The following is a 12,744-nucleotide window of genomic DNA, read 5'->3' as shown; positions in this document are numbered from 1 at the left end:
TATTGCCCCCCAAGGCGGTGATTTCGTTTTTCAGCTGGGCGATGGAATGAAAAGGGGCGACACGGGGGCGAAGGAAGGGAAGGGGGGTGATATGGGGGCGATGGAGTGAGAAGTTTTGGGGACACTTTTGAGACTTTTTTCGTACAGTGAACCGCTTATATCTGTCATACAAAAACATCCGATCACTCGCTATTAGTGGATTGAACTGTATTTTAAAATGTTCCTCCAGCTAGCTTCTGTACAGAATGCCGTACATATGTGAATACGCATCACTCATCTTCATGCGCGTTGCGCAGCAGCCTCTATCACTCTACCCATTAAATTTGTCGCTCTGATTTTTGTTGCTTTCCTTCTGTAAAAATTTTCTTTGTGTCTTTTTAACCCTTTTTACAGTGTGCATGAATATATATTTTCCTCGAATCTGAATTTAGTTTCAGAGTTTTTGTCTTGAAATTCTTAGTTCCTGCATTGTGGTTCTTATGCCCTTTTTATATTTCTTTTTGCGTCTTAAAATTCACTTGTAATTAAATCATTAAATGTTACTGTTTGGGGGGTGGGGTGGCATTTCATTTTCTTGCAGTTGAATTTTGTTTTCAGTGGTCATTACATTTAAGTGTCTTGAATAAATAAGATAATAATGAAACACACGTATCACGAAGTTTGGGAGTAAAGTGATGGGTGGCATCAGAATTTTTCACACAGTTGAGATATGGGAAAAAGACTGGAAATAAATTATTTGCATCGATATGTCCTGGTGACAATTTTAAAGAGAACAAAAAATGTGTTTGCATAAATTGAAGAATTATTTCCCTGTGTTGTGATTGAGAGGTTATGTTGCGGGAGGGGCGCGATGATCACTTCCTCAATGGCTCAAGGGGGCAATCCTTTCAAAAAGATTAAGAACCACTGCTTTACACCATTGATACTTTCAGATTCCTTGTCAAATTTTCTCCAGTTTAGAGAAAACACTTATATGGAGAAGAATCAAAATGCCTATAAAATGGTTAAATAAATTTGTAAAAATAATGTTCATTAAAATGCAGTGTATAATATAATGAAACTGGACATCTACAATTTTTAGCAACCAATAAAAATGCATACTCAAGTTAATGGCCTGGTTTGCACATTGCATGAGGCCATAATGTAGTACATTTTAGGTTTCATTTTCAATAAAGTATGCCTGAAATAAACCAGGTCATAGCATAATATATGAACCTAGCCGATATACCAGTAATAATTAAACACACACTGCTACACACCTTGTCCTTGCATCCCAAAGCGGATTTATTCTGGTAGGTTACATTGAAAAATAAATGTTTTCCCGTTTCATTCTTTAGCTTAGTTTTTTACAGTACTGTTTCAGAAATACCTCAGTTTTTTAATTTGGCACATCCAGTAGTTTTAGATAAGCATGAGGTATTTGTATGTATGTCCTCAGAAGTACTTCTTTACATAATGAACATCTGGTACAAAAATAAAAGGGCTAAATTTGGATTAGGATAATTAGGGACAAAGTTGTGGAAAATGGGATCTCTTCTATCACTCCTGCTCTGACATGTGCCAAAAGAGGGAAGATATTGCTCTGAATTGTACCATTTTTCTGCCAGACATGGAAAATTATAAATGAACCAACTTGTCTACCTTTATGTTTTACTCTAATCTGTAGTCATAGTACATTCAAGAAATTACACATGACAGATTATCTGTTTGAAACAATAAACAGTTTTGTCAAAAAAAAGCTGAGTTATGGCTGGTTCAGAACTATATTGTATCTGTTTCTACTTGGTTTTTCCTTTGTAAAATAGTCTTTCAAAGCCTTATAGCACTTATTCAAGCCAGCTAGTTGTTCTTGTCTTTTTCCTTGCAAAATAATAGGTGTGAAAAGATCTGAAATCCTAGTGCAAACTTTCAGTATTTTTTAAAAGGCAGGTTTTGATCTATGAGAGATGCCCAAAGAATGCAGTGCTCAATAGCTGTGATCAGAACAGACATAGTTTGAAATTACAGTTGTCTGAATATGTTCTTTCCCTTTTTTCCCCCTCATGTAATATGTATTCTTAGCTTCCATGATTACTGTGTACTTTTGTTCATTTAAAATATTTTTCTTTACATATAGGTTGGTCTGTGGAATGCTGTATCCTGCTTATTATTCCTACAAAGCTGTAAAAACAAAAAATGTCAAGGAATATGTGAGTACTTAATTTCAATATTTTTTTCAATATTAGTTTTTATTCAAGTTTTGAGAATGTATACAAGTTTCAACAATAATAAGGCTTTTAATTTTAATTTGTCAAGAGAAGTTAATCATGGTAATATATGATATACTGAAATCATATTTCATGTTTAAGTGAGGTGTTGATATTGCACGACTTAATTTTTAAATGATAAATTGAGAAATAATGCAAGGAACGAGAGCTTTCCAAATGCAGCTCCTCTTTGCTACCTTCCTATTCTTTCTGAGGCATATTTTCTCCTTGCCACTTTTACAGTGATTAAATGATATGGCTGGATTGGAGAGACTAGGTAGGATGGCAACTCTTGCAGGAGTGCAGGGAAGGAGAGAAAGCATAGGCTGCACATAAAATTCTTCCTTAATGTGGAAGTTTGCCAGTTGCTTCTTCATGGACGTGTTTGTAGAGGGAATCATCCAAAAAGCATACAAAATACTTTGTCCAAAGTTTTAAAAAGTGGTTCCAAATCACAAAGAAGCATATACTCAAGAAATTTATGAAAAATATAGGCATATGAAAAAGTCATGATAGGAATAACCTATGCATGAGAATGTGAATATTATACAAAGGAAAATACGACCTTCACTTAGTACAAAAAGGAATAGAGTGAGTTCATATATTTTGGTAAGCCATGGGTTACTTAAGTAATCAACTGAATCCTAATATTAATTGAACATAATAAATTGGCAATGATGTAATTACTTTTTATGTTTTCCATATTTTAATTAAAGGTGCTTAGCATGCTTTGTTTATATAGACTCTGTGTCACGCCCCTGGTGGAGTCTGACTCTGAGGAAGAGGAGGAACAGCCAACAGGGAGTGGGAGTGTGGCTCCAGAGGTGGTAGAGGAGGCTGGGGAAGGGCAGAGGCCATTGGCTGCATCGGTACTTTTTGTGAAAAAGAAATTGGGGGAGTTACGTTTGTGTTGTGATTACTGTAAGTTGAATGCAATCACAGTGAGGAATCAGTAGCGCTTCCCCTCATCCCTGAACTGATTGAGCGGCTTCGTCAAGCTAAGATCTTTACGAAGTTGGATTTGCTGGAGCCTACAATCTGGTTCGTATTCGTGCAGGGGACCAGTGGAAAACAGCTTTCCAGACGAGGTATGGGCATTTTGAGTATACCGTGATGCCTTTTGGATTAACCAATGCCCCAGCTATGTTCATACATTTCATGCACGATGTTTTCTGTGATTTGTTGGATCAATTTGTGGTCATTTATTTAGATGACATTTTGATTTACTCAGACTTCCTGCAGGAACATTGGCAGCATGTGCGGCTAGTGTTCCAATGTTTCCGTGATAACCACCTGTTTGCTAAACGTGAGAAGTGTCAGTTTGCACAAACCACAATTGACTTCTTGGGACATTGTATTTCACCTGCTGGGGTGGAAATGGACCTGGAAAAAATTCAATCGTTGCAGGAGGGGGAACCTCCATAGTGGGTTAAGGATGTGCAATGACTGTTGGGGTTTGCGAACTACTACCGCACATTTATTCCCTGCTTTGCTGCCTTGACTGCTCCCCTTTCTAATCTGCTCAAGAAGGGGGAGACGTTCCATTGGGGTGCTGAGGAGCAGGCAGCTTTCAAGGCGTTGAAAGTCGCCTTTGCTTCTGAGCCTATCCTCAAACACCCTAATCCAGGCCAGCCATTTGTGGTGGAAACAGATGCTTCCAATGTGGCTGTTGGTGCAGTGCTCCTCCTGCAGGCACCTTGTTCTTGTGCGCTTATTATTCCCAGAAGTTCTCGGCTCCAGGGCACAACTATACAATTTGGGACAAGGAGCTATTGGTGGTTAAGGTCACTTTTGAGACATGGTGGCACCACCTGGAGGGGGCTCGTCACCAAATCGAGGTTTGGACGAATCATCGCAATTTGGAACACCTACGTACAGCTCGGACATTGAACTAGCGTCAGGTGAGATGGTCCTTATTCTTTGCTCAATTTGATTTCCGAGTGACCTATGTTCCAAGTGGAGGGAATCAACGCGCCGACACCCTATCTCGGAAGCCTGAGTATACCTGAAGGGAGGATAAAATCTTGCCCCAGACAGTGATTCTATCGGAGAGGTTTGCGGCCATCGAGGAACCTGTGGACCTTCGAATGAGGATTCAGGAGGTGCAGCGGCAGGACCCATTTGTGACAGCTCAACATCGAGAATTGGATGAGAATGGGAGACAAGAGACTCCTTGGGCGTATATTGGGGACCTGTTGCGGTTCCGTGATCGTATTTATGTGCCTGGAGGTCCTCTTCGTGGCCTTATCCTACGTCAATGTCACGATAGTCCGGCAGCAGGACACTTTGGGGTGTTCAAAACACTGTACCTCATCTCTAGGACATTTTGGTGGCCGAGACTTAAACATGATGTGTCGGGATATGTGGCATCCTGTGGGATCTGTCGCCAAGCCAGGTATGCTCCTGGTGCGCCCCTTGGTCTCTTGCAGCCCTTGCCCATGCCAGAATGACCGTGGGGGGCAGTTTCATTGGATTCCATTGTTGAGTTTCCCCCATCGAATGGTGCCTCAACCATTTTGGTGGTAGTGGATATGTTTACTAAAATGGCCCACTTTATGCCGTGTGCAGGTCTTCCATTGGCCAAGATAATGGCTCAATTGTTTATCTCCCATGTTTTCCGGTTGCATGGGTTACCAGACCGCATGGTATCAGATCAGGGGGTACAATTAACAGCACACTTCTGGCAGACCCTACTTTCAAAACTGCAGGTTCAGGTGTGTCTGTCTGCTCATCACCCCGAAACTGATGGGGACACAGAGAGGGTGAATGCTATTTTGGAGCAGTACGGCCACTGTTTCAGCAATACTCAACAAGACCATTGGCTGGAGGTGCTGCCGGTGGCAGAGTTCGCTTATAACAATGCTCAACATGCACCCGTGTGTCCCCGTTTTTTTGCTAACTATGGGTTTCATTCACAACTTTTCCCTTTAGCCCCATCTGATTCCCCAGTTCCGGCAGTGGATACGTTTTTGCAGGAGTTAAAAGCTGTGCACCACATGGTCTGCGATCAACTAGAGAGAGCCAAGGAAGACTATAAATGGTTTGCAGACCGACATTGTCGCGATGTTCCACCTTTAGCGGTCGGCGATCGGGTTTGGCTCTCTACTCGATATTTACCAACGACCCGACCATAAAAAGAGCTCGATCACTATTACTTGGGACCTTTTCCGGTCAAGGCGGTGATCAATCCTGTGGCTTATCGTCTCTCCCTGCCATGGACCATGTGTATCCATCCTGTTTTTCATCGTTCCCTGTTAGTCCCTGCCTTGCCCGAAAGTCCGCATAGACCGGCTCCATCACAGCCAGCCCCAGTAGCCCCTCTGGGAGAGGAGGAATACGAAGTGGATAGCATCCAAGATTCATGCCAGTTGCGGGGCCGATTTCTGTATTTGGTGGCATGGAAAGGTTATGGAGCAGAGGACTTCACCTGGGTCGATGCCACTGATGTTCATGCTTCTCATTTGGTCCAGGACTTTCATGCTCGGCTTCCTCAACGTCCTTGTCCTCCTGGTCCCGGGGGAGGGGGCCCTGCGGGGGGGGGATAGTGTCGTGCCCCTGGTGGAGTCTGACTCTGAGGAAGTGGAGGAACAGCCAACAGGGAGTGGAGTGTGGCTCCAGAGGTGGTGGTGGAGGCTGGGGAAGGGAGAGGGCAGTTAGAGGAGGATCCAGGCCCATCCCCTATCCATCCTAGGTCACGCAGGGAGGAGAGGATCAGGGAAAAGCGAGGTCTACTCAAGAGGAGATTACCATGATCTTCCTTGTGGCTTGCAGGTGGGAGCTATGTATATAAGTTTGCAACTGTGCAGTTAGAATTGCTGAAGTCAATTAGTGTTCACCTTGGAAGAGGCTTATCTTTGCTGGCGTTCTTCCCATGGACTTTTCTTGGCTATTTTCCTGGAATTTATAATTAATTATCTCGGCTTGCTTCAGAGCTCTCATCAATGCGTTTTGTTTTAGTTTTCTGTTTGCTTCGTTATTTACTTTTGTGACTTTAAACTGTGCCTAATAAAACAGTGAAGTTAAGTTGAAGGCTTTACCGGACTTTAATATATGTTTTGGGTTTTGGGTTATTTTGAGAGACTATGGGTCATCACACTCTGATAATCAAATAATAAATTAGTTTTTTTTCTCTGGCTGTATGGGAAGTGTCTCGGGGTATTGTTAGAAACTGTAAAAGTATTAAGACTGTTTTATAGAAATTCAGGTACTTCAGAGGTAATGATACTTCTGATGTGTATGCTACTCTTTGACATATTAATCAATTAAGCTTGCTTCGGAATGTAGCTGTCTCACTCTAGCCACAAATCTTTCAAGGAGAAAGGAATTTTTTTTACTTTTCAGCTTTGTGAGTAATGAAGCTAGGGTTGCTATCTGCATTTGGGAAGAGCAGCTGCAGCCAGGCAGAAATGCTTTCTACCACCACTTCCCCAAGAATAGAATTAGCTCATCTCTCAAAGGGCCCCCGAAATTTGAGATGAGTGGGCTTATTTATTCCACAATCACAGATTATTCTTAAACATAGACACTGGTGTTCTAGGTGTCTGGCTAATTGAACCACACCCTGACATTTTTTAGAAAGTGCTGATGTCCATAAGCAGCCTCACCAGGCCCTTAGCCTACACAAGTGTGGGTGTGAAGGAGAAAAAGAGGAAGACAACAAACAGGTTAGGAAGTGAGAAGTGATACACAATTAATACAGATAAGCAAAATCAGTCATCTGTCAGGACCACAAGTTGTGGTAAGCAGCCCTTGACCATCAAGACTTATTCATGTGGCCACATCAACTTGCAAAGCTCAGGAGGGTGGAATTAACTCAGGGCAATAGAAAAGGTGTGTGTTAAAATTACGTATTTTGTACAGTTACAGTGTCTTCTTCACTGTGGTATGTCCAGTCGGGGAAAACAACCCTCACAAGCATCCAGAGTCCCATTCATTCACCAAGTAGATAAATATGATTGATAGATTAATTGATTGATTTGATTTATATGACTGTCCATATTGTAGAGTAACTCTGGACAACTTATAAATGCAGCAGCATGCAAAACAGTAATAAAATGGAATACAGTAACATACAATAAATACCCAAACAGGGCTGACACAAAACTCAGAATTTAAAAAAAATAAAATAACTGAGATCAACCAAACACAATACTCAAGATCTTTCATTCTCAGTGGGCTCATCCAGTGTTTTGGCTGAAGTGTCTGGAGAAGAACCAGGTTTCATGGTTACAGAAGGTGATCAAAAGTCAGATTCACTTGAATCTTAGAGGGAATGTTCTTCCATAGGACAGGGGTTGCAATAGTGAAAGGTCATTTTTCTATCCCATCTGCCAGATGACATTTGTTAGGGTCCTAAAGATTGGTTGCCCTTTCAGATCTCATGGGAAAACCCAGCACAGGCAAGGCTAACTCAGAGCAAATCCAAACATTTTTTTTCTTGACAGATGGACTAGGCTTCACAGCATCCTTGTATATATTTTGGTCCTTTCTTCCTTAGGAGAAACAGCATTAGGCTATGGGGTCCTTGATGCTCTCCGAGCTTGGTTATTTTCATATAAACATTTAGTTACCTTGCCTTCAGAACAGCCTGCCTTCAGAAGTTGTGGGAGCTTCATCACTGGAAGCTTTCAAGAAGAGACTGGTCTGCCATCTGTCAGAAATGGTGTAGGGTGGGAGATGACCTACAAGGTCCCTTCCAGCTCTGTTAATTTGTTAATCTGTTAAACCTAGTGTAGTAATGAAATGTTTGTAAGAAAATAACCAAACTCAGAGAGCACCAAGGACTTCACAGTTCAACCCTGAGCTATAAATATCCTCTTCCATAGGTTTATCTAAACAAAGTTGTTGGCCAGCTGTTTGTAGATATGAGAATAGAGAAATTCCTTAATATCACAACATTTCCTAATATAGACTCTTGCCCATGCTCATTCTTCATATTTCACCAGTGCCAATCTAGATATCTCTTCTGTCATTTTATCTTTTGAAACTGCCCAGAAAAACTGAAATATATGTAGAGAGAAAAGTTTGAGGTATGGCCTGAATCGAGACTTTCATTCCATGTGATAATAAGGACTTTAGCAGAAATGCACGTCAGACTTCAGGAACAATCTCAACAATCTATGGTCTTTCTTTCTGCAGTGAGAAGTTGTTGTAGGAAACTTAATTTTTTTAAAAAAACAGTAAACCTATGGTCACCTTTATCCAAGATTCCTGAGAAGTTTCAGTCTAAGAGATTGATGGTAAATTATTCTAAAGACATAATGTTTTTAGAATTTATATTAGAAAATTTTTAAACATGTTAATTTTTGCATTTAAGTTTCTCTTTATGATTTGAGTGACTTAAGGTTGCAAATAACAGAATAACAGATCGGGTGGGCCAGCTTTTTCGCTCTGATCCCCAGTTTCAGGACCGTGGTTAGGTTGATCAGGTACCTGGTGCAGCCTGAGTCTATCAGGGCTTGGAAAGTCCCCTGAATTCCTGTTTTTGGGGCTCTTGCCTGTTCCCAGTCCCACAGCCAATCCACTCTTCCCACTTGTTCAGGGGCCTTCCCCCCTTTTTGGCCCGGGGATAGGGGAGCTCAACTTCCGAAGCTTTGGGGAAATTTTCTTTCCACCAATACTCATCTGTTTTTCTTTCCTTCACTGGATCAGGTTTCTCCGCTTAGTCTGTAATTATGCTGTCAGCTTCTGTTTGCTTCTGGCTGGAGGCCAAGTCTGTTTCTGTTTGGGTTGCCTGGAGCAAGCTCTCTTCTGATAGTCCTAAAGTCTATGCATAATCTCATAGTCCCATCTTTTTTCCCTTTGAACTGTGACCCGTGACTTGGTTAGCTTGATGAACCCTCTTGCTAGGTTTCTGTCTATATATTTGCACATTTCTTGCATTTCCCGGGGCACCATGGTGTACATTTTGGGTTTTGGTAGTTTTGCCCCAGAATGATTTCTATTGCGCATTCTGTCTCTCAGTGGGCAGGTAGGATGTCACACTCAGTCTCGCTGAATACTTCAGCGAGGTCCTGATATTCTCTTGGGATCTGTCCGGCCCCTGGGGTTCTGTTGGAGATGGCTGCTAGTTGTTCTGGTGAATCCTCTGGGAGGGTTCCCCGCATGGGCGGTGCTTCTGTTTGATGGTGAGGAAGGGGTTGGGCTCCCTTTGCTATCCTCAGTCTGCGGCTGCCCCCCTGCCACCAGATGGGGGGGTTGCAACCCTAAGTCTATACCTGCAATCAATTTGGTTTTTTTGTGTCATACAGGTCACCTTCAAGAAGTGAGGGGAACCGAATGTCAACTCAAAACATTTTCTATGTCCGTTTTATAGTTGCCAACAGAAAAGGGGGGAGGAAAGGAGTTTGAAAGAGCAGTGCAGCAGTTTGGAAGCAAAAGTGCATTCCATGCATACCTTGCAAAGATTATACTAACCGACTGGAGTTTCTGCCTCACAAATCTCTAATTGGAGAACATGACTGATGACTCTTGGATATGGATGTGTTTCATTGGAGAATAGGATTTATGATATACCCAAAGCGGGGGGAACCAGAGTCAAGGGTGACAGTGAATTAGAATTGGCTACATACAGATCATGCCAATGTGTTGCTCCTAATGAATTCTTTGAAGCTTTTTGAAGTTTGGCTCAAGGCTCATGCTTTAATTAGGCGATTGCTGGAATCCTGACAGCGACCTTTGAGGTCTGTGTTGAGGTAATTCCCCATTAGGAGAATGAGCGCATACAGGGAGACATATTTGAGAGTAGTGTTGGAATAATACACACAGAGCACACAGATACACTGTACAGTAAATGTAGGTTTTTACTTCCAGAAAGGTTTAAGCAAAGTCCATACAAGCAATCCAAAGTCATTCACAGGAAAATCAGTCAGTTTTTCAATCCAGGGTTAATCCAATAACGAAGTCCAGTGTCAAAAACAGTTCAGTAACAGACTTACATTAAATCCAGTAATATCAGTCAATTAGGAAAAATGGCAATACTCTCCAACAGAAGGAAACTTACTCACACTCTCTTCTGAGACTAAGGCTAAACAACCCAGGTTTCTGGCTCCATCTTATGGCCGTTTGAGAAACCACACCTAATTACAGTTTTGCATTTTCTTAAAGATACAGCTTTTAAAATGTCTATCCTGGTATATATATTTCTAACCCAAATACCTGTTAGGTGACTTATATTCCTAACAGTCTTCTAGTCCAACTCCTGCACAAGTAGGAGACCCTATATCATTTCAGACAAATGGCTGTCCAGTCTCTTCTTAAAAGCATCACATGTAGGAGCACCAACAGCTTTTGAAGGCAAGGCAAGCTGTTCCACTGTTAATTGTTCTGACTGTTAGGAAGTCGTGCTTAAAGTTTCTTTAAGCCTAACCTTCACCACAGGATTGTGAACCATTCTGAAGGAGAGAGTAGGGTTGGGTTTCTACCAGTTCTGTCCACCTCTGTAGAACCGGTAGCTCTGAAGAGCAGCAGACATAGAACCGGTTCTATGTCTGCTGATGTTTTTGCCCACCCAGGCTCTTACCTGATTTTTATTTCCTGATTTTTCAACTTCAGCTGCCAAAAAGAAATGAGGGCCATTTCAAAGGCTGCTTCTCAGCACGCAGCATGCTGATGACGATTAACATGTGTGCGGCTCACAGCAGGCAGGGAAGCTCGTAAATCCCGAACTGGTAGTTAACCCTGTCGTATCCCACCCCTGGGAGAGAGTATTATGTATACTGCCTTGAGCTCATCAATAAAAACTATTGTCTGATTCTGTGGTGACCCTGTATCTCTAGTTGGCAAGGATAAGTGTTTAGTAGCTGTTCTGGAGATACTCTGACGGGCAAAAGTAATGGAATAACAGAGTTGGAAGTTACCTTGGAGGTGTTCTAGTCCAACCCCCTGCTCAAGCAGACCCCCTGTACCGTTTCAGAAAAGTGGCTGTTTCGTCTCTTCTTAAAAGCCTCCAGAATGGAACATTGATTCCACTGGTTGACTGTTCTTACTGACAGGAAATTTCTTCTTAATTCTGGGTTGCTTCTCTCCTTGATTAGTTTCCATCCGTTGCTTCTTGTCCTGCCTTCTGGTGCTTTGGAAAATAAGTTGACCCCCTCTTCTTTGTGGCAGCCCCTCAAATATAGGGACACTGCAATCATGTCATCCCTGGTTCTTCTTTTCACTAGATTAAGCATTCCCAATTCCTGCAACCATTCTTAGTGTTAGCCTCCAACCCCCTAATCATCTTTGTTGCTCTTTTCTGCACTCTTTCTAGAAACATCTTTTGAATATTGTGGCGGAAACTGGATGCAGTATTGCAGGTGTGTTTTTACCAAGGCAGTAGTAACACTTCTTGTGATCTTGATTCTGTCCCTCTGTTAATGCAGCCTAGTGCATCAACTTCCAGACTCTTCAAGAAAAAGAACTGTTTACAATTCATTAATTCCTGGTAGAACATCAACCAATATAACATTTGTACAGATTAGACAGGAATCCAGGATATGAGGTAAATGTTTAGGTTTTATACTCCAGTCAGGACCAAGGTTGACGATAAGATAACAGGTTGTATATCCAGTTGGATAGATAGAGCATTCTTCGTTTTAGCTGTACAATTTTTTTAAACTAAATTTTATGTAGTATCCATAATTATCTAGATAATTATAATCATATAAACACCCTTTGCATCAGTGCCATTTTCTGTAGTTCTCCAAAAGCTTCTTTCGATGGTGTTGTTTATATAGGTAGTCCTCTACTTCTGACCATATCTGAGCCCTCCATTAAGCTTGTAAATCACGAAGGTCATTAAGTTGGTCATCCTATGACCCCACCAGACTTCACAACCTTTTTTGCAACAGTTTTTAAGAGAATGCCATGGTTGTAAAGCAACCACCAGAATGGTTAAGTGAGTGTTGCCATTGTAAAATAAACCCATTTTTTTTGCTGAGGGTTGGGTGTTTGTTTGTTTTTGCTGGAAATCAGAAGTAAGCCCTGGCTTCCAGAACAAATATAAATCAAGTTTACAGGATTGCGGGCTGCTGCAAATGGCCGTAAATATAGACCAAGTTTCTGAGTGCTGTAAATATGTCGTCATCTGACTGCGGAGATTGGCGGGAGGACAGCTGTTTGAATCCAGGTCCCCAAACCCTTTTTGAGGTCCATTGTAATTTCAAATGGCTTCTAGGTGACCAGGCATAAGCCAAGGACTACCTGTAATGTGGAAGAATACCATTTTCTATCTATTCTCTTTCACTGCAGCTCTATCTTATAGGTCTACATTTTAGTTCTTTCAGTTTTAGGCCCAGAAGGATTTTGCAAGTTGAGAGTAATGAAGGCCGTTGGTTGTTGGGTTTTTTTTGCCAAAATGTCCTTTTATGAATAGTTGTTGTCTCAATTTCCAAATATCCAAGGATGGGCCAGTCACTCTCCCTCTCCCTCAGCCCAATTCACCTCACAGGGTTGCTGTTGTAGGGCATGTAGTAGGAAGAAGGTATGTTGAATAGGTTTGCTGCCTTGAGTTATT

At 41.7% G+C, this 12,744-nt stretch overlaps 1 protein-coding gene across 1 annotated transcript in view; it reads left to right on the top strand.

The window, feature by feature from the left end:
* Nucleotides 1–12,744, top strand: part of REEP3 (receptor accessory protein 3) — a 44,072-nt gene that overhangs the window by 9,258 nt on the left and 22,070 nt on the right. The window contains exon 2 of the mRNA XM_026714491.2: nucleotides 2,117–2,189. Within this exon, the coding sequence (XP_026570276.1) occupies nucleotides 2,117–2,189 (73 nt within the window). The remainder of the gene's footprint in view (nucleotides 1–2,116; nucleotides 2,190–12,744) is intronic.

The sequence above is a fragment of the Pseudonaja textilis genome, chromosome 4 (assembly GCF_049901715.1).
Source record: "Pseudonaja textilis isolate UNSWEBS1 chromosome 4, rPseTex1.2, whole genome shotgun sequence".
In the NCBI taxonomy this organism is placed as follows: Eukaryota; Metazoa; Chordata; class Lepidosauria; order Squamata; family Elapidae; genus Pseudonaja; species Pseudonaja textilis.
Note: the sequence above shows the minus strand (reverse complement) of the source record. Positions and strands in the feature narration are given on the sequence as shown.